General features: G+C 42.2%; 1 protein-coding gene across 4 annotated transcripts in view; it reads left to right on the forward strand.

Moving 5' to 3' along the window:
• The window catches only part of APLP2 (amyloid beta precursor like protein 2), a 73,069-nt gene continuing 47,293 nt past the window's right edge, over positions 738-26,513 (forward strand). For 3 of the 4 annotated variants that reach the window (XM_021063157.1, XM_021063159.1, XM_021063160.1), the window contains exon 1: positions 775-974. In XM_021063157.1, the coding sequence (XP_020918816.1) occupies positions 870-974 (105 nt within the window). In that variant the 5' untranslated portion in view covers positions 775-869. Of the gene's footprint in view, positions 975-26,513 lie in introns of all 4 variants that reach the window. The other variant, XM_021063158.1, reaches the window with a different exon arrangement.

Consider the following 26,513-nt stretch of genomic DNA (forward strand, 5'->3'; position numbering starts at 1 on the left):
TTGAGGTCCTTGCCCAGCTGGTCTGCAGTAGGAGGACGCCATCCTAGGTTCGAGTCGCCCCTGGGAAGGAAGGGTAAGGGTGAGGCCTAAGGAACAGAGGTCAAAAGCCTGGAAACACTGCGGGGGCGGAGCCCTTCAAGGAGCGACAAAAGGGCGAAGTCGGCTCCTCGCGCTGGAAAGGGGCGCGCCCTGCTCAGGGTCGAAGCGGAGGAAAGCTGCCTCATGGCAGCCCTTCCTCAGCCCAAGAGGAGGGCCTTCAGCAACCTTGCCTGGCCTCGGAACAATTCATCCTGGTTTTTAAAATCCTGTTTTTAATAAAAGATTTTCAGAACCAAAAAGAGGGCGGTACCCAAAGGAATCTGGAAAATACCCCGCAGGGGCGGGGGAGCGGGGCGTGCCCTTATCAGGCGGCAGCAGGCGAAGACACGGGCGCAGTGCGGACGGATAACTGTGCCGCGACGCTGGAGCCCGAGGCGCGCCCCCGACTGGAACCGAACCTCGGCCTCCCTTCCACCCACCCGCGCACACCCCCGCGCTCCGGGGGCTGTAGGGTCTAGGCTGGGGCGGGGCGTCAGCGGCCGAGGGGCGGGGCCTTGTGGGGGTGCGCGGCAGGGGCGGCGGGGTGCGGGCTTTTCCGTCCCCTGATTGGGTCTGGGCTGAACAAGGGGCGGGGTCTTGGGGCGGTTCTGCGGGCCAGCATTGGGCTTCGGAAATGGAGGGCGTGGGTTTGTGAAGTCAGTTCCGGTTGGTGTAAAACCCCCGGGGCGGCGGCGAACTGGCTTCAGTTGCTTCAGGGTCGCGGTAGGGAGAGCTTCGAACGTCGAGGGTGCGATTTTTGAGAGCCGACCGCAAGTGGGACCCGGCGAGGGATGGCGGCCACCCGGACCGCGGCCGCAGCTGCCACGGGCAAATTCCTCCTCTTATTGCTGCTCGGGCTGTCGGCTCCCGCTGCGGCGCTGGCCGGCTACATTGAGGTGGGGACCGGGCGAGCGCCTGAACCCTTTCTCCTGCGCCCGCCAAGCGAGTGCGGCCTGCGGGTCCGAGCCAGGGGCGCGGGGCGCGGGGAGGTGGGGGTGGTCCGGCGCTGCGGCGGTTCTGGCGCGCCTCCCGCGCCCGCCCCTGCTTGGCGCAGTGCTTAGCCCTCGAGGTCGGGCTGCCTCTGCCGCCGCAGAGGCCAAATGAAAGGCATCGAGGTTGCGGGGGGCGGCGGGCCGCCTTGGCCTCCCCAGCCCCCATCCCTCCTGCAGCGCTGCCCCATCCTCTTGGGACCCCGCGCGGCTTAGATCCCTCACCCGCCCTCCCCCGGGATCACGCGAGCCTCTGCCGTGCGCCCCGCGGTGGCCCGCAGCCCCGGACCCAGTGCGGCTGGACTCGCTCCGGGCGCGGCCGCGCAGACCCCAACCCGGGCTGGAGCAGGCAGTGCGCTCCCCGCGCGGTCTTGGGGTTTCCCACCGGGAAGCGGTGGATGCGGCCTTTGTTGGCGAGGTGGGCCGAGCGGCGGAGATGCGGGCGCCTGGGAAGTGCGGCTGTGCCCAGGCGAGCGCCTCTCGGACTGCACCGAAGCAGGCTACTGTCCCCCGCAGCGGGTGTGCCCTCTGCTTCTGTATGCCCCTCTACCCAGATCCTCCGCCCTGGCATCGGGCCTTCGGGAGAAATTGTTAAATATAGCTGTTTGCCTGCATCTAATAAACAAGGGGACCCCCACCCCCCCCTTGCTGTTGGTGTTGCTCCCTTATGTGGTGGGTTTCGGCGAGTAGGGACGGTTCTCGTTTTACGTTGTAAAAAGTCTTTGGTTTAATCTTACTTTTTTAGTATAAGTAGTTTTTCTGCAACTGATAATCCCGTAGACATCTTTGTGTCGCAAGGTGCTTAAGTGTCTGGGTTCCAGGGTGACTCGCTGGGGTGCGTGGGTCTGCGGCGTGGCCTGGACATTGCCGCTTCATAGAAGCCTTTCTGTTCCTGAGGGAGACGTGGGGCTTTATTTTTACTTGCCTTCTCCAAATAGTGCGTGAACTGTCGGACTGGAATGCGTTTCTGGTGTAGTTCATTTCCCCTCTTCACTCTTTTAAAAATTGCAGTGGATTTCTGCGTATTTGGCTAATTGCACAGGGAAGTGAGACTGGATTTGATTACCTGGGCATTGACTGACAGTAAAAACTTTGACTTATAAAAACCCCAAGTTAGAATATATTCTTCAGCAGCGTGTTTAAATATTTGCACCATCAGAATAAATCTAATCAAGAACAAACCTCCATGGAACGGCTTAAAACGTTTGTATGCATCAAAGCTTTGATTCTTTAGGGGAGAAAAAAAGTTCAGTTTTGAGTAGAATTACGGTTCATATAGGCATGCTTTTAGATTAGGATTTTTTGTGTTTTCCACGCAATTCTTATATTTATATCTGATTCCCTATATAGTGTTGCAGGGAAGTGAGCTAGATCAGTGGATGGGAGGGGGAGGAAAAAGGATTGTGTACGGAACATAGAATTTAACTCTCAAGTCAGGGTGTCAGAAACGATTGTTCACTTTTTTGCCTCACTTCCCGGGGTGGGGGTGGGGTGGGGGTGGTATGAGTAACTTCAGGTGCTAGTGAATTCACTATAAAGGCTTCTTCAGTTTCAAAGGACATCTTCCTCTCCGGTTTAAGCAGAATATTAACACTTGTGTGCCCGCAGATAAAGAGAAATTAACAGTATCAGAATAGGTGTTGTGTATTAAATTTGGTTATTACCCATGTCATTGTTCAGTTGAAAAGTCTGGCTAGGCAGAAAGTAGGAATTAGACATTTCTCTAAAATGGTTTTTTTCATGCTGTTTTATGAAACTTCTCTTCTTTGGAACTGTTTTTTTGCCCACACTTGCTAAATTATCTTTCACGTGGTTTTTCCTTTTGTCCAGCAGGCAGAACTTCCCTCATATGTCTATAATTTGATGTGGCTTCTTTGCTTTCAGGCAAATGACTGCTGCCTTGATTTAGATGAGAATGACCTAAATCAGGATTCTCTTTGGGCTGGTCCTTATTGAGATTAGCCCAAGGGATTCTAGCCAAATCCCTGATCAAATTGCTTGGCACAGAATTATTGATTGGCAAATCTTAAGTGTTGCTTGGTGTTGACTGAATTAATCTCTTACACCTGTTTAAAAAGGAAAAAAAAAAAAATCTCGGTACTCAGGGTCACTTCCTCTGTTCAATCCGAGACAAGTTCTTTTGTGGGCCTTGCTCCCATTTGGGTTTCTCAGATAGTATTTGTGCGGAAATTCTGCACTCTGTATGGTAGACATTGAGGCTTCTGAGAGCCAGAACTTCATTCTATCATATTTTAAAGTAAGTGGGCTCTTTGCTAGCCAATGTCCAGGAAACCCAAAGTGTGCCAACAGAGGCAGAGGGTCAGGAAACTTTGTGTTGTTATTTCTCAGTGGTGCTAGAGGTATTTCTCAGTGGTAGAGTCTGATTATGACCAGGAAAGATAATCAGTGCTTCTGAGAGGACCATCAGTCTTTATCTTATCATAACTATGTGAAAAATCGTTTGATAAATGCGATGTGCTAAATTTTAGCGATCAAGGTCCTCCTTTGGAGGTGTTTGTTTCATCTAAAGCTGGGCTGTCTCAGAGCCTAGCCATTTGAAGTGTGGCTATTGTGATTGAGGAATGAATTTTTCCATTTAATTTAATTTTAATTTACATTTCAAACCAAATACTCAATTCAGTGACTGGAAAACTGTTAACTATGTTTGAAACAACGTGGTTTGTGAATCTACTTGTTAAACTACATTTTATGAAATCCTAATTCGGAGCAAAGATTTCCTGTGAAAATTTAGCATCTGAATTGAAATGTACTGTGGATGTAAAATACACACTACATTTTGAAAACTGAGTATGGAAAAAATTTGTGAAATAACTCATTTATAATTTTTTATTGACTACTTTGAAATGATAATATTTTACATGGCTAAGTAAAATATATTAAAATTAATTTCACCTGCTCTAATTTTAATGTGTCTACTAGAAAAAACAACATATGACTCACATTTTTACTGGACAGTGCTAATTTCTTACTTTAGGTTGGTGCTGCCTGAGTGTTTTTATTAGCACAATTTTTGAATATGGTGCTATTTTTCCCCCCAGTAAAGCCTTGCTTGAAGTTGGTCTAGTATGATCTTAAGAACAGTTTGAATATTTTTCCTGTTACTTTTTTCAATTAAATTTTTTCTCTAGAAAAAATTTCAAGCTTACAAAAATTGCAAAAGTTGTGCAAACAACTCTTATACCCTTTACCCAGATTCATCAATTTAACATTCCCCCTATTCAGCATTTGCTTCATTCATTTTGTTATAATATATATTTTTTTGCTGAACTGTTTTGAGAGTAAGGTGCATACATCATGCCCCTCTGCCCCTGAAAACCTCAGTGTTTCCTAAGAACCAAGGATATTGTCCTGTATTACCTCAGTACAGTGATTAGCTTAAGGAAATTTGACTTTGTTGCAGTACTTTGGTCAGGGCTACTGTCTGTATTCCATTTTGTCAGGTGAACTAGTGATGACCTTTATAGCATTTGAAGATATGTTTTTTTCTTTTCTAAGTTAAAGAGCTTTAGAATACTTGGCAATAGTACCTGAAGGGTTAATTTTTTCCCAAATATAAAAATCATAGTTTTAACTTTTCTGGTATCTTTCTGACTCTGGAAAAATCAAATCTTAAAAACCTTTCAAGATTCTTTAATTATTACTTACTCTTTACTGAATTCTCAGGATTTCACATTTTCTTTTTTTTAAATGATTTTTTTTCCCCATTATAGCTGTCAGTTTTCTACTGTACAGCAAGGTGACCCAGTCACCATGTTTTCTTTTTAAAATAACAGAAGAAAAATTAGATAGTGGCGCATATTTACTGTAAAAAAATAAACATGCATGTAAACAATAAGTGAAAAATAATCTGAAAATCATGTTATCCAGGGAAACCTCACTGTAAACATTTTAGTGGTATATATGCTTCTAGAGCTATCAGGTACATACATCTTATTAAAGTGACACATACTGCATATTGAAGCTGTTACTTAACAGTTATTATTTTTAATTATCCTAAAATGGATTACTGAAAGAAAATAGTTTTCTGTGTGATTAAAACGTAGAGAAAAATTTTTGTGCAGTAATTGTAGAGTCTAGTGGAGGGAGGCCATTGGAGAATTTGAAATCGACCATAATCCAATTTTCATGAGTTGTTTTTTTAGCGAGATAAACTAGATTACCTTGGCTCTTAATTAAATTTAGTATAGTGTACCTTGATTTATGGCCTAAGATGGAAAGTGAACCATGGAGGCGCATTCAAATAGGAGTGAGCTCCAGTCCTTTGTATCAAGTACAGCTATTAACTACTTCTCACTGAGAGAAATTGTCTTACATAAGTATCATGGAGACTTTTTAAATGAAATCTTTTTAATCGTAACTGTATTTTTAAAATATGATTTTCCATTCATTATTCATCCCACTAGTGATGCTAAACAGTGCAGTAATAAAAGCAGATACGTGTAGTGCCCTTTCCTTTGCAAAATGCACCTGCCTGTGATCACCATGCCCCACCCCGCAGAGCTTCTCATTGAGGGCATCTGGGATTCGCAGCATCACAGGCTCCCCAGGTGATTCTTAGGTGCAGGTAGAGAAAAACAAGCTCCAGCAAACAAAAAAGCACAGCAGAAACGAATTTGACTAGGAACTGTGAGGTTGCATACATTATCTTATATAAGCCTCCCAAGCCTGGTGAAGTGTAGGGATTGTTACCTGCACCCAAAAAGAGAGTGAGGAGAGACCTAGGGTTGATGGTCTGCCACAGGGCCAGTGTAAGAATCGTCTGTCTGTCCTCCCCTGAGTCTGTCACTCTTTCATCTACATCAGGGTGTTTCATAATGTCTCTCTTTTGGTTGCAGATTTCATTTTACTCCTGTCTGCCTATTTTCTCCACTACCAAGAAGCCTGATTAGAATATTTTCTTTAAAAGAAATGAAGTTCATAGACGTACTAGATTGTGAATCAATATATGCCAAACTGCTAACAGTGATTATCTTTGAAGGCTGTAATTACAGGAGACATTGCCTTTTTACATTTTCCATGGATTTTGAGAAGCATCTAATGCGTTTTTATATAATACACATGCTTTTTTTTTTTTTTTTTTAAGTAGCAAGCTTATTTTTACCTTTGTGTTCTGACACAGGAACTTTTAGAGAAGAAATGGTGACCATCTGTGGGGTGTCTTAGCAAAATCAGCTTTCAGATTACCTGAAAGAGGAAAGATTACTGGCACCAGGTTTACAACCGTTGGCCTAGTTGATAGACTAGTAGGAGGAGGCTGGCATAGTCACCAATATGACTGGAATAAGATTGTGCTCCGAGAGTTCCCACCGTGGCACAGCAGAAACGAATTTGACTAGGAACTGTGAGGTTGCAGGTTCGATCCTTGGCCTCACTCAGTGGGTTAAGGATCTGGCATTGCTATGAGCTGTTGGTGTAGGTCACAGATGTGGCTTGGATCTGATGTGGCTATAGCATAGGCTGGCACCTGTGGCTTCGATTGGACCCCTAGCTTGAGAACCTCCATGTGCTGTGGGTGCAGCCCTAAAAAGCAAAAAAAAAAAAAAAAAAAAAGATTGCAGGCCAGAAAAAAGTCAGTCATCATTCGGAATGGGGCACCAGTGGCAAGGGTTAATTGAGCAACTTAGCACAGCCTTTTCTACTTTGCTTTCCTATGCCTGACTCCTCTTCTGGTGGCAGAGTAGTGGTTGCAGTTTCAGAGCACATGCTCTGATAAGATAACATCCAGGGGGATGTGGGGCTTTCTCAAAGCCCATCAGCACAAGACCCCTCAAGTCTTACTGGACAGAATTATACCAGGTGCTTCCAGCCAAACCAGACATGGGCAGGAACATGGTAGTGCTGTGGTAGGCTTGGGTTCTGTGAGAAAAGAGAGCTGTGGAGGTCCTGTTGTGGCTCGGTGGTTAACGAATCTGACTGGCATCCATGAGGATGCAGGTTCGATCCCTGGCCTTGCTCAGAGGGTTAAGGATCCAGCATTGCCGTGAGCTGTGGTGTAAGTTGCAGATATGGCTCAGATCCTGCATTAGTGTGGCTGTGGCAGCTCTGATTAGACCCTTAGCCTGGGAACCTCCATATGTCTTGGGTGTGGCCCTAAAAAGCCAAAGAAAGAAAGAAAAAAAAAAAAAAGAGGGCTATGAACGCTGGGTGGATAACAACCTAATATCTGCTACAAAGGCATTCTCCATTTGGGAGGTTATATAGCTGGGCTGGCTGAAAAGAAAAAGAGCTAATTTGTTCTTACGTAAATTATCTGCGAGTTCAAAGTTTGCTGGTGAAACTGAGACATCGAAGGAACCTCTCACACAGTTTATTAGGATCTTGGCATTTCCTTTTGAGAGATATTGCCATCCAGAGCAGAATGGCTGGAAATGGAGCTGTGTGTGAAGATTTATAAAGGAGGTATTTAGCCTAGAGAAGAAGAAAACATGGGTTTTCAAGTTATTCGTGAAGAACATAAGCAGTTTCAGATTTTCCCATGTTGGCTCTGGAAGGCTAAATAGATCACTTGCCTAGGCTGAAGCAGAGTTTTTACCTGGAGAAATGAGTCAGTAAGAGTGTAAGCCAGTAAATGACCCAGTAAAGAGTGTAGGATCTTTTATTACCGTATTTGTGAATATTACCAATGTACTACAGTAAATACATAGAAGATACTCATATCCACCATGCAGTTTTGTTAAATTTTAACACTTCTCATATTTGCTTTGTCTTTTTTGTTGTTGTTGTTAGGAACGAAAACATTACAGAGAAATAAAACATTGTAATAGAAAGGTCTCCCTTGAACTTTCCCCCATGTCATTTAACCTTCCTTTCCGGAAATAACTTGAATTGGGAAATCAGCATTCCCATTCATGTTTTCATGCTGAGAAAGACCTCTTTCATCTCTTTGGATTCCAGAGAAACTTGCCCAGGCTCTTAGAGTTGTAATAAAAATTTACTTACCAGTGCAGAGTGCTAATTGGTTACATTAGGGTGATTTTAAAAGGTAAAAATGCTAAGAAGTTTGAACTGAAAGTAAGGATAGCTGGTGCTCATGAAGGTGCCAAGCTTACAAGGCACCATTGCAGCCCTCCCCACCCACATCCTAAACCCTTGAAGTATTTTTGAGCTTTTTAAAATTTAAACACACAAAGGAAAAGCATTTATAGTTCCCTGTAGTTTCACAGAACAGATACTTGTGTAACCACTGCCAAGGTCAAGAAATAGATCATTCCTCTCCCCCCAGTAACCATTACCCTGACTTTTATAGTGATTATATCTTGGCTTTTCTCCTTTATAGTTTTACCACCCAAGCATTCATCCTTAAACTCTGCAGTTTAGTTTAGTTTTGTTTTGTTTTTTTTCCTGTTTTCTAGCTTTATATAAATGGAATTCTTCAGTATGTATTCTTAAGTATCCCGCCCTCTCATTCTCACTGAACGTGTTCTTAGGGTCTTTTGTATCAGAGCATAGCTGAGGCTCACTTGTTTCCCTGACTGTATAGTATTCAGTGTCTGAAGAAGCCACAATTTGTTCTGCTGTTGATGGACATTTGGAATGTTTCCAGTTTGAGATTCTTGAAATAATACTATCCTCTCTGCCACTTGCCTTTTCACTCTCTTCTTATATCTTTAGAAGTTCTTAGTCAGTAAAGATATTGATATCTTTAAAAGTTCTTAATTTTATTTTTGGCCACGTCCGTGGCATGGGGAAGTTTCTGGGCCAGGGATTGTACCTGTGCCATAGGAGTGACAACTCAGATCCTGGATCCATTGAGCCACCAGGGAACTCCAAGAAGCTAATTTTAATGTCTAATTTATCAGGGTTTTTTTTTTATTTTTATTTTTTAATTGTGGTAGATGCTTTTTGTGTCCCATGTGAGAAGTATTCCTCACCCTGAGGACATAGTTATTCTCCTATGTTGTCTAAGGAGCCTTTTGTTTTGCTGGTCACATTTGGAGCTACAGTCTACCTTGAATCAATTGTTGTTTAGAAGTGAGGTGTTGGTCTTCTTATTTTTATCTTTTCTCTATGGTCATCCAGCTTGTACCATTTATTGTCAAGATCTCCTTTCCCTTCTGTTCTCCCATGCCACGTTTGTTGTGAATTAATACCTCTGTCTGGGTGAGTCTATTTCTGGGCTCCTCTAATCCATTGATCCCTGTACCAAGTCCACACTGTCTTACCGACTGTGCTTTATATAATAAGCCTTTATAACTACCACAGCAAGCCCTTCTACTTTGGTTGTCTTCAATAGTGTCTTGACTATTTAACCTTTTTCTTTAAGATACCTATTTCCCTCATTTAACCAAAAACAACTTGTTGGAATTTAGATTCAGATTGCACTGAGTATGTAGTTCAGTAGAGAAAATGGACGTTTTTCTAATACTGAGTCTTCCAATCCAAAAACATGACATATACCTTTATTAGGTCCTCTGTAATTACCCTCAGTGTTTTATAGCTTTTTGCATGGAGAGCTCGTACATCTTATGTTAGATTTATTTGTAGATATTTGATTGTCTTTAATCTTATAAATGGCATCTTAAAACTATAGTTGTCATTTTGTTGTGGTTGTAAAAATGGCAGTTGATGTTTTCAAGTTGGTTATGTATTCTCCAATCTTGCTAAACTTGTTTACTAATTCTAATGATTTATAATTTTGAAAATTTTAGAGTATATTCTGTGAATTGTGACAGTTTTCTTTCTTTCTGATCCTTGTAGCTCTTCTTTATTTTTCTTGCTTTATTGCACTGTCTAGGACTCTAGTGAAATGTTCACGAGAAGTGGTAATAGCTAGTATCTTTATTTGACTCCTAATCAATACAGAACTGTATTTCATCATTCATATGATACCAGTTGCTTGTTTTTTTTTTTTTGTGGATACCATACCTTTTATCAGATTAAGGAAGAGCTCTTTGGAAGCTGTCTTGTGGCAGAGCAGGTTAAGGATCCTGTGTTGTCACTGCAGTGGTTGGGGTCCCTGTTGTGGCATGGGTTTGATCCCTCGCCCAGGAACTTCCACCTACCGTGGGCTTGGCCAAAAAAAAGGGAAGAACTTTTTTATTCAAAGATTCCTGTCATGAATGAATGTTGAATTTTTTCCAAACATTTCTTTTTCCAACTATTAGATAATCACGTGATTTTTTTCTCTTTAATTTTGATACTGTGAAATATATTAATTGACTCTAAATTTGTAAGCAACTTTGCATTCCTGAAATAAAGAAAACAATTTACTTATTTTTTGGATTAGATTTGCTAAAATTTTTTCTTCAGAATGTTTGCCTTAATGCTCAAAAGTCTGTTTGACCTGTAATTTTTCTTTTATAACATACTTATCAGATTTTGGCTTTAAAATTGCTGGCCTCAAAAGGAGTTGAGGAGAGACAGAACATCACCTCTCTTTTTTTTAATTCCCTGGCATTAAGGTTGGCATATGTTTATTTAATATTTGTATAAAACTTACCAATTAATCTATCTGGAGTTTTCTGGTGGTAAAGTTTCTTATTATGGATTCAGTTTATTTACTAGTTGTAGGATTATTGATATCTTCTTGTGTGAGTTTGGTTAGGTTTCTCTGGTTATTTCATTTGACTTTTTAAATTGATATTATTTGAATGATTGAAGTTGTTCATAATGTGTACTGTCAGTAGAAACTGCAATGATGTCTCTTTTTTTCATTCCTGACTTTGTTTTGTTTTTTTTTTTTTGTTTTTTTTTGGTTTTTTTTTTTTTGTCTTTTTGCTATTTCTTGAGCCGCTCCCTTGGCATATGGAGGTTCCCAGGCTAGGGGTCGAATCAGAGCTGTGGCCACCGGCCTACGCCAGAGCCACAGCAACGCGGGATCCGAGCCGCGTCTGCAACCTACACCAAAGCTCACGGCAACGCCGGATCGTCAACCCACTGAGCAAGGGCAGGGACCGAACCCGCAACCTTATGGTTCCTAGTCGGATTCGTTAACCACTTCGCCACGACGGGAACTCCCTGTTTTGTGTTTTTTTTAAGTCAGCCAAATGTTTTTAAATAATTGATTTTGGGTTTTGTCTGTCCTCTCAATTGTATGTTTATTTTCCATTTTATTACTTTATGTTCATTATTATTTCTTTGTCTTTTCATAGGTTTTATTTGTTCTTTTTCTAGTTGGTTGAGATGACTGCTTAATTCAGTTTTTTCCTTTTCTAATGTGTTTATTTAAAGCTATAAATTTTCCTCTGAACTGGGCTTTAGCTGCATTTCACAAGTGTTTTTTTTTTTTTTTTTTAGCTTTCTATTTAATTATTTTTAAAAAATGCGATATAGTTGAGTATAACATTGTATAAGTTTAAGGTGTACAGTGGGTTGATTTGATACATTTATATGTTATGATGTATTTGCTACTGTAGCATTGCTACTGATATCTCTATCAAACATAACTCCTTTCTTTTTGGCTGAGCAATTAAGATCTAATCTTTTAGCAACTTTGGAGTTTATAATACAGTATAATTGACTAATCATTATGCTGAGCCACTAGATCTCCATAACTTACCTACTATTTGGAAATTTGTACCCTTTAACACAACATACAAGTTTTGATACATATTTTCATTATTATTCAAGTAAAAAAAAATGGATTTTCCATTATGATTTTATTTTTTAACCCATGGGTAATTTGGAAGTATATTGCTCCAAAATTTGGGAGATTATCTGAGTTTTTTGTTTGTTTTGTTTTGTTTTTTGCTGTTGATTTCTAAGTTAAACTGTATTGTGGTGAAAGGATTAGTCTCTATTATTTCACATTTTTTTTTTTTTTAATTTGTTGAGACTTGCTTTATGACCCAGTTTATGGTAAAAATTTTCATTGCTTGCATGGAGAGAATATTATACTGTAGTTGTCACTTCCAGTGTTTTATATGTATCCTCATCATGCTGTTTTCATGTTGTTCAGATCTTTATCCCTAATGATTTTAAGTCTTCTTTTTTCTCTTACTGAGAAAGGTATGTTAAAAGTCTCCTACTAGAATTTGGAAAAGTTTTTTTCTCCTTGTCCCACTGATGATTTTTGCTTTGCTCATTTTGAGGCTGTCATTAGGTGCATACAGATTTAAAATTGCTGTCTCTACTGAAGAATTGAACCCCCCATAGCTGTAGTTTCCCTTGTTTTGTCTAGTAAAATTTCTGTTTTTAGTCAATAGTTTAATCAGTACATCTTTGTGTTTTAGTTGTGTTTATGGCTGTTTCTTCTTTTGTTAATTTAGTAGGCAGTGTTTGTCTTTTAATTGGAATATTTAGTCTATTTACATTTAATGTATTTGCTAAGGTAACTTGAGTTTTCATCTACCTTTTTATTTAGTGCTTTTTGCTTGTTCTACCAGTTCGGTGTTGCTCTTTTTAAGTTGAGGTATAATTGGCATACAACATTATGTTAGTTTCAGGTACACAACATAATGATTTGATGTTTGTAGATAATGTGCAATGATCACCACAGTAATTCTAGCCAATATCCATCACCACATACAGTTACACGTTTGTGTAGGTGATAACTTTTAAGATTTACTCTCTTAGCAACTTTCACATATACAATACAATATTATTAATTGTAGTCACTATGCTGTACATTACATCCCTAGGACTTACTTAAATTCTAACTAGAAGTTTGTGCCTTTTGACTGCCATCACACATTTTGCCCACCCTCTACCCTACAACCCACCTCTAACGATGAGTGATATGAATCAGTGTTTTCAGATTCCACAGAGAAGTGAGATTATACAGTATTTGTCTTTCTCTGTCTGACTTATTTCACTTAACATAATGCCCTCAAGGTCTATCCATGTTGCAAATGGTAAGATATCCTTTTTTATGGCTGAATAATATTCCCGTGTGTGTGTACACCATATTTTTATCCATTCACGTATCAGTGGATATTAGGTTGCTGTTTTTATCCCCTTATTTACTCCTTTGGAAGTGGTTATTATTTTACTTCTCTCTTATTACTGTGGAACATATTTATATAATCTTTTGTTTTCCCTTTAGTGGTTCCTTTAGACATTTTCAGTATCTTTCACTTACCAGTGTTTTATATTAATTGGTATCTTTACCCTCTTCTGCCCAATAAACATGGAATATTTAACCCCCTCTCCACATTTTTGCCATTGTTGTTGTGTATGTTAATTTTGTTTAAACCCCAGAAGACCTCATACAAGCCATGTGTGTTTTTTTTAGGGCCACACCGGTGGCATATGGAGGTTCCCAGGCTAGGGGTCTAATTGGAGCTACAGCTGCTGGCCTATACCACAACCACAGCAACACCAGATCCAAGCCGTGTCTGCAACCTACACCACAGCTCGTGGCAATACCAGATCCTCAACACACTGAGGGAGGCCAGGGATGGAACCCGGAACCTCATGGTTGCTAGTTGGATTCATTTCTGCTGCACCACGATGGGAACTCCAAAGCCATGTTTTATATAGTCAAATGAATTTAGATCAGTAGTTATCAACTCTGGAGGCACACTGGTATCTTCTGGGAGAACTTTTACAAAACACAGATTGTCTTCACTCCAATTCAGACAAATTACATCAAGCTCTTGAGGGAGGGTGTCGAGCATTAGCATTTCTTAGAAACTCCTTCAGCGGTTCAAATTTCCAGTGAGACTGAGAGTCTCTGATTTAGATTTACATCTTCTCTTTGTTACTCTCATGCCTCTTATATTGCTCACCAACTTTTGGGGTAATTATTTGTTTTCCAAACACTTTAGAATTTCTTAAGGTTGACTGGTGAAATATTCTTTCACCAAATATCTGTTTCTGCGTCTTTCTTGAAAGATACATTAATTGGCAATAGAACCTCTTTTGTCATTTTAAAGATCTTACTCTTAGAGTTCCCTGGTAGCCTAGAGGTTAAGGATTCTGAGTTTCCATTGCTGTGGTTTGAGTTTGATCCCTGGCCCGGGAACTTCCACAGGTCGAATGTGTATAAATAAATATCCTTGTAAAAAAAATCACCTGACGGAGTTCCTGTTATGGCTCAGTGGTTAACGAACCCAACTAGTATCCATGAGGACGCAGATTCGATCCCTGGCCTTGCTCAGTGAGTGGGTTAAGGATCTGGCCTTGCCATGAGCTGTTATGTAGGTCGCAGATGCAGCTCAGATCCCACGTTGCTGTGGCTGTGGTGTAGGCCAGCGGCTACAGCTCTGATTCAACCCCTAGCGTGGGAGCTTCCATATGCCACAGGTACCGCCCTAAAAAGGAAAAAAGACCCAAAAATATATATTAAAAAATTGGGAATAGGGCTTCTTTCATCATTTTAAAGATCTTACTCTTGGAGTTCCCTGGTAGCCTAGTGATTAAGGATTCTGGAGTTTTCATTGCTGTGGTTTCGGTTTGATCCCTGGCCTGGGAATTTCCACAGGTTGCAGGCGGCCTAAATAAATAATTAATTAATTAAATATCCTTGTAAAAAATCATCTGACGGAGTTGCTGTTGTGGCTCAGTGGTAGTGATCCCAACTAGTATCCATGAGGATGTGGATTCGATCTGGAGAGTTAAGGATCTGGCATTGTCATGAACTGTGGCGTAGGTTTTAATGTAGCTCGGATCTGGCACTGCTATGGCTGTGACATAGGCCAGCAGCTGCAGCTCCAATTTGACCCCTAGCCTGGAAGCTTCCATTATGTCCATATGCCACAGGTGTAGCCTTAAAAAAATCTGACTATATATGCAAGAGTTTATTTCTGAGCTCTCTGTTCTGTGCAGTGTTGTTTTATGCAAGTACCACACTGCTAGGATTATGGTAGCTTTATAGTAAGTTTTGAAATCAGGAAGTGGAAGTCTTTTCAAGATGGGTCAATTCCATTTGAATTTTAGGATTCCCCCCCATCCCCCGCAAAGGATGCTGTTGGGATTTTAATGGGGATTGTGTTGAATTAGTAGATTGCTTTGAGTAGTATTATCATTTTAAGTCTTCCAAGCTTCAAATACCATAGGTCTTTAAATTATTATAATCGTAGGTCTTTAAAGTAAATTATTATAATCAAATTTATTATAATTGACAGAGTATGATTAATTTTACCTTATACTATGACTTCTGAGTGTTAGGTGTTTGATGAATTGTACACTTTATACATTAACCCCCATCCCGCCTAACTTGTGATGCCTCCTAGTAAAACACCGGTAGCCTGAAGACAGAAAGGGATCTACCCTGACACTCACTGAGTTGGGCTTCATTGTATTTTATTTATGTATTAAAAAATTTTTTTATTATCGTGGATTTCTGCTGTACAGCAAGAAATTGACAGAATTTATACAGCAAGTATACCCAGTTATACATTTATATGCATTCTTTTTTTCACATTATTCTCCATCATGTCCCATCACAAGTTATTAGATATAGTTCCCTGTGCTATACAGTAGGATTTCGTTGCTTGGCTTCATTGTGTTTTAAATTCAAATTAAACATCACCATTTCCAAATGACATGGACTTCTATGTAAAAATTCCGCTCCAGTGTGTTTTTTTAGGGCCACATCCACAGCATATGGAGATTCCCAGGATAGGGGTCAGATCAGAGCTGTAGCCACTAGTCTACACCAGAGGCATAGCATGATCTGAGCCTCGTCTGTGACCTACACCACAGCTCATAGCAATGCCACATACTTAACCCACTGAGCAAGACCAGGGATCGAACCCATAGCCTCATGGTTCCTAGTCGGATTTGTTTCCGCTGCGCCACGACGGGAACTCCCCTCTCCAGTGTTTGAAGCAAGTGGAAACTGTCAGTGCAGGCCCCCTTCATGGTCAAAGACTCTGCAGTCTCCTCAAGGGAGGCCGAGTGTGAGTGGGTTGTTGTTTTTGTCTCATACCCCCATCTGCTCCCGGCACCTCTGACATCTATAGGCACAGTGTTTTTCAACCTTTGTTGAAAAGAGGGGACTGTTGGCTTGAAATTACTTCTTGCAATAACTGTTTACTACTTATTTTCAAGTAAACTGCAAACCACATTTTGTAGCAGGCTCTTCACTGATTGGCTGGTTGAGTTCTGCCTTTTTTGAAGAGGATGTCTGCTTAATGCTATATGAATGGTTTTTTGATTTTCGTTTTTGTATGGTTTTCTTTACAGCAAGTCGTCGTCTTCTCCCTCTTATAGCAATCTCTTTAAGAAGAAGGATTATTTGAGGCTAGATTTGCTTCCTTGGGATCTACATTAATAAAATAACTTGCTGGGCTGTTATTTTGAAAGATTAATCTTGTGAATTGATACAAGTCATTGAGATTGAATGTTGGTTAGTGTTGTTTTTAAACAATGGAAATAGGACAGATTAAAATCAGATTAAAATGTTTTAAGCATTGATTTTAAAAGATTAAATGCAAAGCATGGACCCAAAGCTGATAAGTTCCCAGCCAAGCTGAGCCATTACGTGTGGTTGTGTGTGTGTGGTGAGTGAGTGAAGGAGCAAACTTAGTAGTTGGTAGGAGTAAGGCCAATTGTGGTTCCAAGGCCAGTCCTTACTGGCTGAGTGGCATAAGGTATCCCTATGGTGGTCTGATATCAGGCGAGCAGTGTTTCTGTCTGTCTCTGAAAGTCTATGGAAAATAAAATAGAACATAAACTCAGTTGCTTTGAGGTAATGATGTTCACTTCAGTAAACTTTAAGAAGATGATGTTACAACTGTACCACTTTTGGAGTAGCCTTTTTATTTGGTAATTTGTGAAGATAAGTTTATTTGGAACATTTTAGAGTATGGGAGAAAATGTTTGGAAGAAAGCAAAGAGACAAGTCATCATAGAGATAGCATGTCCCATACAAATCTAGGACATCAATTACATCTTATTTTTTAATCCTTTTTTTTGTTTTGTTTTTTAGGGCCTCACCCACAGCATATGGAGTTTCCCAGGCTAGGGGTCAAATCAGAACTGCAGCTGCTGGCCTACACCACAGCCACAGCCACACTAATCTGAGCCTATCTGTGACTTACACCACAGCTCATGGCCACACCAGATCCTTAACCCACTGAGCAAGGCCAGAGATTGAACCCGCATCCTCCTGGATACTAGTTGGGTTCTTAACCCACTGAGCCACAATGGGAACTCCTGATTATATCATTTTTTATCGGCATAGGTAGAGTTCCCTATTAGTCAAGTTAAATGTTATCATGTTAAATATCACTTAGACTAAAGCGTGGCTTTTGTGATGTGTGTGTTGCTATTAGTGTCACATATGTTTGGAAAGGTTTGGAAACAGTTTTTTGTTTGTTTTGTTTTGGTAGAGCCAAAGAATTCACTTTAACCTAATAGGAACACTTATATTCATCCTGGCATCAGACATTAGCAATGAGTTGCAAAAATTCTTCCATTGAGAAGTTCCCACTGTGGCACACTGGGTTGAGTCTGACTACAGCATCTGGGGTCACTTTGGAGAAGCGGGTTCAATCCCCAGGCCAGCATGGTGGGTTAAAGGATCCAGCATTGCCACAGCTGTGGCATAGGTGGCAGCTGTGGCTCAGATGCAACCCCTGGCCCCAGGAACTTCCATATGCCACCAGTATGTCTATTTAAAAAAAAAAAAAAAAAAAAATTCTTCCATCTGGTTAATAGCTAGTCCTAAGGAAGGTAAAGGAGAATCATTCTAATGGGTCAGTTTGAATTGCCCAAATTTGCCTTGGGTACTGAGTTAACAGATAGTACTATACCTAAATAGCTGCTTGGCCTCCCCGTTTTTGAAGGTTTCACGATAAACTAATTCTGATGACTTCGGACTATTTAGAAGAAAAACAAGGAGGGAATTTTCTTTTCTTTTCTTTTCTTTTCTTTTTTTTTCTTTTTTTGTCTTTTTTGCCATTTCTTGGGCCGCTGCCGCAGCATATGGAGGTTCCCAGGCTAGGGGTCTAATAGGATTTGTAGCCACCAGCCTATACCAGAGCCACAGCAATGCGGGATCCAAGCCGAGTCTGCAACCTACACCACAGCTCATGGCAACGCCGGATCATTAACCCACTGAGCAAGGGCAGGGATCGAACCCACAGCCTCATGGTTCCTAGTTAGATTCGTTAACCACTGCGCCACAACGGGAATTCCAAGGAGGGAATTTTCTAGACAGTGTGTATGCTGCACATGGTCTCATATTTGTTGAAAATTACCTCAGTGCTCATATACCTAGGAGACCTTTTTTTTGCAAAGGGCACCATGTATGTTAGCAGAGATAGTTTTCTTCCTGCAGCACTGGGCTGACCTTACTTAAAGGCTGATCTAACTACTACTAAGGACACTTTACTTTTAGTAGAGTTGGTTTTTTACAAACTGGTTTGATTGTTGGTGTGCTAAAGCCATATCAATTCTCATTGAGTGACTTTTTTTTTGGCCATGCCCATGGCATGCAAAAGTTCCCAGGACAAGGATCAAACCTGTGCCATAGCAGCAACCCAAGCTGCTGCAGTGACAACTTCAGATCTTTAACCCGTATACCACAAGAGGACTCATTGAGTGATTTTTTTTGTCTATTTAGGGCCACACCTGCAGCATATGGAGATTCCCAAGCTAGGGGTCAGTCAGAGCTGAGCCACTGGCCTATGCCACAGCTACAGCAATGCCAGATCTGAGCCAAATCTGCGACCTACACCACAGTTCAGGGCAATGCCAGATCCTTAACCCACTGAACGAGGCCAGGGATCGAACCTGCATCCTCACAGATACTAGTCATATTCATTTCTGCTGAGCCTCGATGGGAACTCCTCATAGAGTGAATTCCAGGAATTGTTCAATTTGTGTGTATGTACACACATAGATACATACATGTATGTGTGTGTACACATAGGTGTGTATATATATGTGTGTGATTGTGGGTTGTAATATATTGAAATAAAGAATAAAGACTAGGACTTTTTTTCCCCCTTTTTAGGGCCACATGCACAGCATATGGGAGTTTCCAGGCTAGGAACTGATCAGACCTGCAGCTGCCAGCCTACGCCACAGCAATGCCAGATCCGAGACATGTCTGTGACCTACACCACAGCTCATGGCAACACTGGCTCCTTAACCCACTGAGCAAGGCCAGGGATTAAACCCGCATCCTCATGGATACTAGTTGGGTTTGTTACTATTGAGACATGACAGGAACTCCTGGGACTTTTTAACTGTTTAGAATGCATAAAATCAATTTAGCAAAGTGGTTGTCTTTTTTTTTTTTTTTTCATTCAAAATATAATAGTTTGGATCGCTGATGGTTGCCATGCTCTCATCTGCCTTTTATTGATTTGCTTTTATGGGGTGTCTGAATTTAAATTAAAATGGCATGTTATTATACACAGTAATTGATTAAGTTTGGTTGGGCAATGTCTGTAAATCATAAGGATGGAGCTTTTAGTGCAAGGAAAGGATGGTTTAATTGCTCCAGGAAAAAAAAAATGATTAGATGGATTCTTAAGAAAGTCAGCGTTCAGGGAAAGGCTATAAGCACTGGTATGGAAACATTGCAGAGTTTTCTGGAAAAGTTATCGGAAATTGGAGGAAGAGATCACTGAACATAATATCTTTGGAAAAATGCGTGGCTCCCTCCTGGACATGATTGAGGCATTCATGTATAATGAATTGGCAGTGAGAATCACCTGGGCATGTACACCTGAAGGAAATAATCAGGTTCTTAGAGCAACAAAAGATATTCAGGCTTGTCCCAGGGATGCTCTCAGGGAAAAGAGATGTCATCTTCTCTCTGCACTTCACTAGATGTAAATATTTTAAGAAGCCCCAGCCACTCTATCCTACAAAGGAAACAGTCCAGAGGAACTTTCATGATCGAGATATTGATAGCAACATTTGTATCTGTTCTTTTTTCTCTTTATTTTCCTATTTGATCAGGAATAGACTCCCAATTGATAGAAGATCCTCGTGCCTTATTTTGTGGCTTAACTTTTAACTGCCATTTAGGAACCAGTTGGACAATAGTTTGGGGATCTCCTATATGACAGAGTTTGGGACTCTTTCCTTTTTATTAGGGTTCTTCTGTTTATATGATATCTCCCATATCAGCCCAGCCCAAGCCTTCATGTAGGTGAGAACTGGTGACTCTTTCACTTACACATGTGTACGGACTTAAACAGAAACAATTGAATCAGCAATCTCTGTGATGTGAGCCCCACATCATAAATATTCTGATCTGGCCTTTTTTTTTTTTTTTTTTTTTTTTTTTTTTTTGTCTTTGGAAGACCTTTGGATTTCTTCTATGGTTGTCAGAAGCCTGGGAGAGGTTTTTTGGTATTTTTTGGTTTTGTTTTGTCTGTTTAATGTCTCTCAGTCAAGGGTCTTTTTGTATTGAGAATCTAAGGAGTTGGGGGCCAGGGGCCTGTTGTCACTCTCCACCTCCACCCCCCCCCCCCAGCAGTTGGATAAAATAAGAACTTTGATTCTTGGCACTACTTAACCCACTTACATAACCTGCACCAAATCCTTTTTAAGAAGAAAAGTCTCAAGGTCCTTTTTCCTGTCGAATTCCTGTTTGTTATTTTACTTGCAACCACTTGTCTCTTGAAGTAGCCTGGCCTCTTTAGGAAAAGCTTTGTGGCTTTTAACCTAACTGGCAACTTGAGGATTTCTCAAAGAGCCATCCCAGTACCCCATTCTTGTAACTGCCAGAAACTCTTGCTAGCCTTCATAAAGGACGAAAGGAAACTGCATTTGAATGGAATCTACAGATTGAATGAGAAGAAGTCATTTCGGTTGTGTCTTCCTAGCATGATGTTAGCTGAACACTAACACAGCACTGACAAATAGAAATAAATGCAGGCCACGTTTGAAATGTAAACATTTCTAATTGATACATTTTTTTTCTTTTCTTTCTTTCTTTCTTTTTTTTTTCTTTGATTTTTTGGGACCGCACCCACGGCACTTGGAGGTTCCCAGACTAGGGGTCCAATTGGAGCTACAGCTGCCATCCTACGCCAGAGCAGTGCAGGATCCGAGCCACATCTTTGACCTACACCACAGCTCACGGCAACGCCGGATCTTTAACCCACTGAGCGAGGCCAGGGATCAAACCCACAACCTCATGGTTACTAGTCAGATTTGTTTCCACTGCGCCACAATGGGAACTGCCTAGTTGATATTTTTTTAAAAGGCAAAAATAGGTGAAATGAAATTTTTTTTTTTTTTTTTTTGTCTTTTTGCTGTTTCTTGGGCCGCTCCTGCGGCATGTGGAGGTTCCCAGGCTAGGGGTCAAATTGGAGCTGTAGCTGCCGGCCTACGCCAGAGCCACAGCAACGCGGGATCCAAGCTGCGTCTGCAACTTACACCACGGCTCGCGGCAGTGCCGGATCCTTAACCCACTGAGCAAGGCCAGGGATCGAACCCTCAACCTCATGGTTCTTAGTCGGATTCGTTAACCACTGCACCATGACGGGAACTCCTAGGTGAAATGAATTTTAACAGTATATTTTATTTAACTCAGTATGTCTGAGATACTATCATTTCAACATGTATAATCTCCTGGGTGAATGAAGAGGCTTCCTAGCTGGCCTCCTCGTCTCCAATGAATCCTTCCAGGTCACACCCTCCATCTTCTAAGACATGCCTAGCAAGGTCATTTTTTGCATTGGAAGAGGGACCCCCAGCACAGTGTCCTGCAGATGTGGCCCTCCACTCCCCAGAGCTGTTTCTCTCTGCTGAGCCCCATGCTCAGCCCTGCTGTCGTGCTTCTCAGATAACAGTGCTCTGTTTCCACCGTAATGTGTATTTGACAGTGCAGTCCTGGGCTTCACTCTGTTTCTACTGGCATGTGCGTGTTACACTGCACTGCTGGGTTTCACTGTCTCTAAGACATTGAGCTCCCCAAATCCTTAAACTGAGTCTTATTAGGTTACTAATAAGTGTGTTCATTTGTGAGGGAGGCTGTAGCAGAGCCATAACTGAGTGGCTTAACCAGCAGAAATGTATTTTCTCACTGTTCCTGGAGCTAGAAGTTTAAGATCAAGGTGTCAGGCCATGCTCCCTCTGAAGGTCTGAAGTAGTACTACATGCCTCTCTTGGCTTCTGCTCATTTTTGGCTTTGGGCAGTGTGACTCCCCTCTTCACATGGGATCCTCCGTGTGTGTGCTGTCCCCTCACATTTCCTCCTATTATAAGAGCACCAGTCATGTGCAAGTAGGTGCTCACCCAACTGCAGTATGACTCATCTTAATTATACCTGCAACAACCTTTTTTTTTTTTTTTTTTTTTGTCTGCACCTGCAGCATGTGGAAGTTCCTGGGCCCGAGATCAAACCTGTGCCACAGCAGTGACAATCCCAAGTCCTTAACCACTGAGCCACCAGGGAACTCCATGACCTTATTTCTAAATGAGGCTGCATTTGGAGGTCATAGAGGCTAGAAGTTCAACACATGAATTGGGGGTTGGGTTACAATTCAGCTCATAACACCCAGTAACTACTAGCCTGTTGACTGTGACATAATTGTAAAATGATCAAAAGAAATAATCTGAGGAAGGGGTCAGAATTTTATTTTCTTGGTGAAAAGTTGTTTTTGTCTTTCTCAGCCATGCCCAAGGCATACGGAAGTTCCCAGGTCAGGGGTCAAATCTGAGCTACAGCTGTGATCTATGCCACGGCTGTGGCAATGCAGGATCTTTAACTCACAGTGCCAGGCCGGGGGTCAAAAGTGCAGAATTTTATTTTCTTAATAGGCACTATATTTAAATAATCAAGGTAGAAACTCTTGATCTTGTTAATACTTCCCCATCTCTAGTTTTCAAATATATTCATAGTTAGTGGCTCTTGAATTGTTACACCTCAAGAGATGCAGGTGGAGGGTTCTAGTTCTGGCTCCTCCCTGGTGAGAGAAGGAGTAAAGCAACAAGGACAGAGAATAGGGGGGAAGGAGGGATGTCTTGATGATGGACTTAGTCACTGAGCCAGCAGACCAGGAAAGGCTGGACCCTGAATGAAGGGGGACGTCAGCTAAAAGCAGACTGATTTGCAGAGCAGAACTTGAATGAAGGCCAGGAAGCGTCAGGGCTTCTGATGACAGGGAGAGTGGAAACTTAACATGAGTAATTAGCCCCTGAATACTCCTTCCTGCTCTGCACCCCAGGAGAAGACTTAAGGTTACTCGGGGACCCCAGTCTGGGAGCTGTAGGATTCCTCTCTGGACAAGTTCTGTTTGCGTACAGAAAACGTCTAACCAGCTCTGCAGTATCCCCCCCTCAAATGCTGAATTAGGTGGCTTAGGATCACCAGCCACATCAGGCACACCTTGAACGGATGGGGGGAGGGGGGAACCGCTCGAAGACCCTGCAGGAGCAGACAGACAACTTCATTAAGCTCTTGATGTTTACCTCAGAGAGGAGAGAGTGTTACATCCGTGAAATAGTTTGCAATTAAAGAAAAGCCTTCTAGAGAACAAGAAGGAGTTCTCAGCAATTAGAAATATGATACCAGACATTTAAAAATCTGGTTAGAAATCTTTCAGAAAGAGGGAACAAAAACAAGCTAGAAAGGAAAAGGTGAGAGAGGTAGAGGGCAATACAGGAGGTAAGACACAGCTAGTAAGTATTTCAGAAAGAGAGGAAACCCAGGACTGAGTGTTTCCACTGAGAGCTCAGGCAGGAGATTGACAAAAACCCAGACCAAGACATGTTACAGTGGAATTTCAGGATACGAGATTGGTAAGATGTTAAGAGTTAATGAATGTCCAGGTAGAAAAAAGCCAGACCTGCACAAACAACTAGGAATCAAATTGTCTTTAGATACACAAGCAGCAGTGCTGGAAGCTAGAAGACTGTGGCTCCAGAACCAATCTTTTTTTTTTTTGGTCATTTTAGGGCCGCACCCATGGCATTTGGAGGTTCCCCAGGCTACGGGTCGAATTGGAGCTGTAGCCACCAGCCTACACCACAACCACAGCAATGCAGGATCCGAGCCGTGTCTGCGACCTACACCACAGCTCACTGGCAACACTGGATCCTTAATCCACTGAGCGAGGCCAAGGATCGAACCTGAATCCTCATGAATACTAGTCGGTTTCATTAACCACCGACTCATGAAGGGAACTCCCAGACCGTAAATTTGGAGGGAGAATCATGTCCATCTTACAGTTCAGTGCTTGTCCAAATCACCAGCAGTGTGTGTGCATAAAATAACTTTTCTCGAGACTCGTCATGTTTGAAAGTTACCGTCCACATAGCCTTTCCTGAGGGGCTTTGGGAAGCTGTGAGCCAACACAGGCAGTAACTCAAGAAAGAGGAGTTCCCTGGTGGCTCAGCATGTTAAAGACCCAGTGTTGTTGCTGCTGTGACTCAGGTCACTGCTGTGGTGTGGGTTTGATCGCTGGCCCAGGAACCGTACATGCTATGGGTGTGGCCAGGAGTTTTCAGGACAGTTTTGAGCAGTCTGCAGAGTGGCCACTGCTCAGGCCAGGAGAGTCATTAAGGCAGTTGAAGCAGGAAGCCGTGGGCGCTTCAGGAAAAAAAAAAGAGCCATCTGCTCGTGCATCTGACTGCATTGAAGAGAGCCGTGCAGGTCCTTCTGAGGGTCTGAGTGCCAGTGTCAGTACAGGCAGGCAAAGAAGGGATGGCATAGCTGAGCCTGAGAGGGTTCGATGCCTAAGGAAGGAGCTGTAATCATGGTACCTTTTTCTGTAATAACAATAGAAATAGAAATAATGATTTAACCAGTGGGGCAAGGGGAAGAGAGTGACTGAACTTAGGGTCTGGTGGTTTAAGAGTTCAATTTTTTTTTTTGTCTCTTTGCTATTTCTTTGGGCCGCTCCCACGGCATATGGAGGTTCCCAGGCTAGGGGTCGAATCGAAGCTGTAGCCACCGGCCTACACCAGAGGCGCAGCAACGCGTGATCCGAGCCGCGTCTGCGACCTACACCACAGTTCACGGCAACGCTGGATCGTTAACCCACTGAGCAAGGGCAGGGACCGAACACCCGCAACCTCATGGTTCCTAGTCAGATTCATTAAGCACTGCGCCACGACGGGAACTCTGTCAATCTGTTTTGAATCAGAAGTTCACAGTTAGTGTCTAGACTGAAAAGGTGTGGTTTAGAAATGCCGAGGCAGGTAGCAGGAGGAAGGGCTGGGAGGGGACATGCTGCCTTGGGGTGGGGAACTGCTCTGCTAGGAGCTGGGTGTCAGTGGCTTTTCAGGCTGGGCTCATGGATTCACATGGCAAAAATTAAATCGACACAATCGAAACTTGCTGTACTGCCTGAGTTTGTTTTTTTTTCATTTAACTTGTCATTCATTATAGATGTACTTCTGTGAAGATTAGCAGTGTTAATCATTTAGAAATCGCTGCCGAGTGGTGTCTGCTGATTCTTATTAGTGTAAATATCTTGGAAAAAACCAAGAGCGCAGGTCATTTCGAGTCAGACAGTCATATCCTTGTGTGTAAATGATTATCTGCTAGGTTCTCGGTGCTGTTTTCAGATGCCCTGGTTAGAAAAGCCTGTGAGGCCTCCCCTGGAGGAACCTGCATTCTGTTGGAGGGAGAGGGGCAGTGCAGGTGAATGAGCTGGTAGTTTCAGATTCCTGGACGTGAAAACAAAACACCAGCAGGTCGGGACTGTCCTCAGGAAGGGCCCCCTGAGGATGCACATTTGATCTGAGTCCTGAAATGTGAGACATGCTAGCTGAGGGGAGAGCAGGGTAGGAGAGGCCCTGGCATCAGGCTGGGTGACGGAGGGTGTCGAGGAGGGAGCAGGGGTCGTCAAGGGTTCGAATCTCCTGGGATATGCGAGAGATTGATGTGTTCTGCCTTGAGATGATTCAGAATGCTGTGGGCAGAGTGGGTCGCAAAGGGCAAGGGGGCTGCGGGTCCTTGGGGCCACCTGACCGGGAGAACGAAAGTGTTGCGTTGTGTTTTCCACTGTAGGGGGGTGTTCACACATGGTTACATCCCTTTCATTTATTCTTTTCACTTGGCTATAGCTTTTCCTGCTCTCCGTTACACATTTTTTTAGTAGTTAGTTGACCGGAACCCAGAAAGGCTAATTAATGGCTGAGACAGCAAGCAGTAGACATACTGACTAGCAGCTCATAACTTGCTTTATTACTGTATTTTTTTAAATTGTTAATAATTGCAGTAATGCACATGGGCATGGGTCCCAGACAGGAAGAATTGTCTGCAAGCAGATCTGGTGTGAGCTGATAATACCAGCTGTATTTACTTTTGCATTTAAATGCTGCATAAATCACAGGAAAGATGCTTTTCTGACTTGCTTTAAACTTGGAGAGGGTGGAGCTCTTTCATATTTGTGTTATTTTTCAGTTGTTTTAATGGACACCAGAAGTTAAAATGATTCATTACATCAGGATTGGTATGTGAGTATTGCTTGTACCTAGTAAACATAGTGAAATGTTTAGCAAAGTGGCATATGGAAATTCCAGTTTTTGTATTTTTTAAATTAATTAATTTTTGGCCGCACCTGTGGCATGTGGAAGTTCCTGGAATTGAACCTGTGCTGCAGTTGCTAACTGCGCTACAGC

The sequence above is a fragment of the Sus scrofa genome, chromosome 9 (assembly GCF_000003025.6).
Source record: "Sus scrofa isolate TJ Tabasco breed Duroc chromosome 9, Sscrofa11.1, whole genome shotgun sequence".
Taxonomy (NCBI): Eukaryota; Metazoa; Chordata; class Mammalia; order Artiodactyla; family Suidae; genus Sus; species Sus scrofa.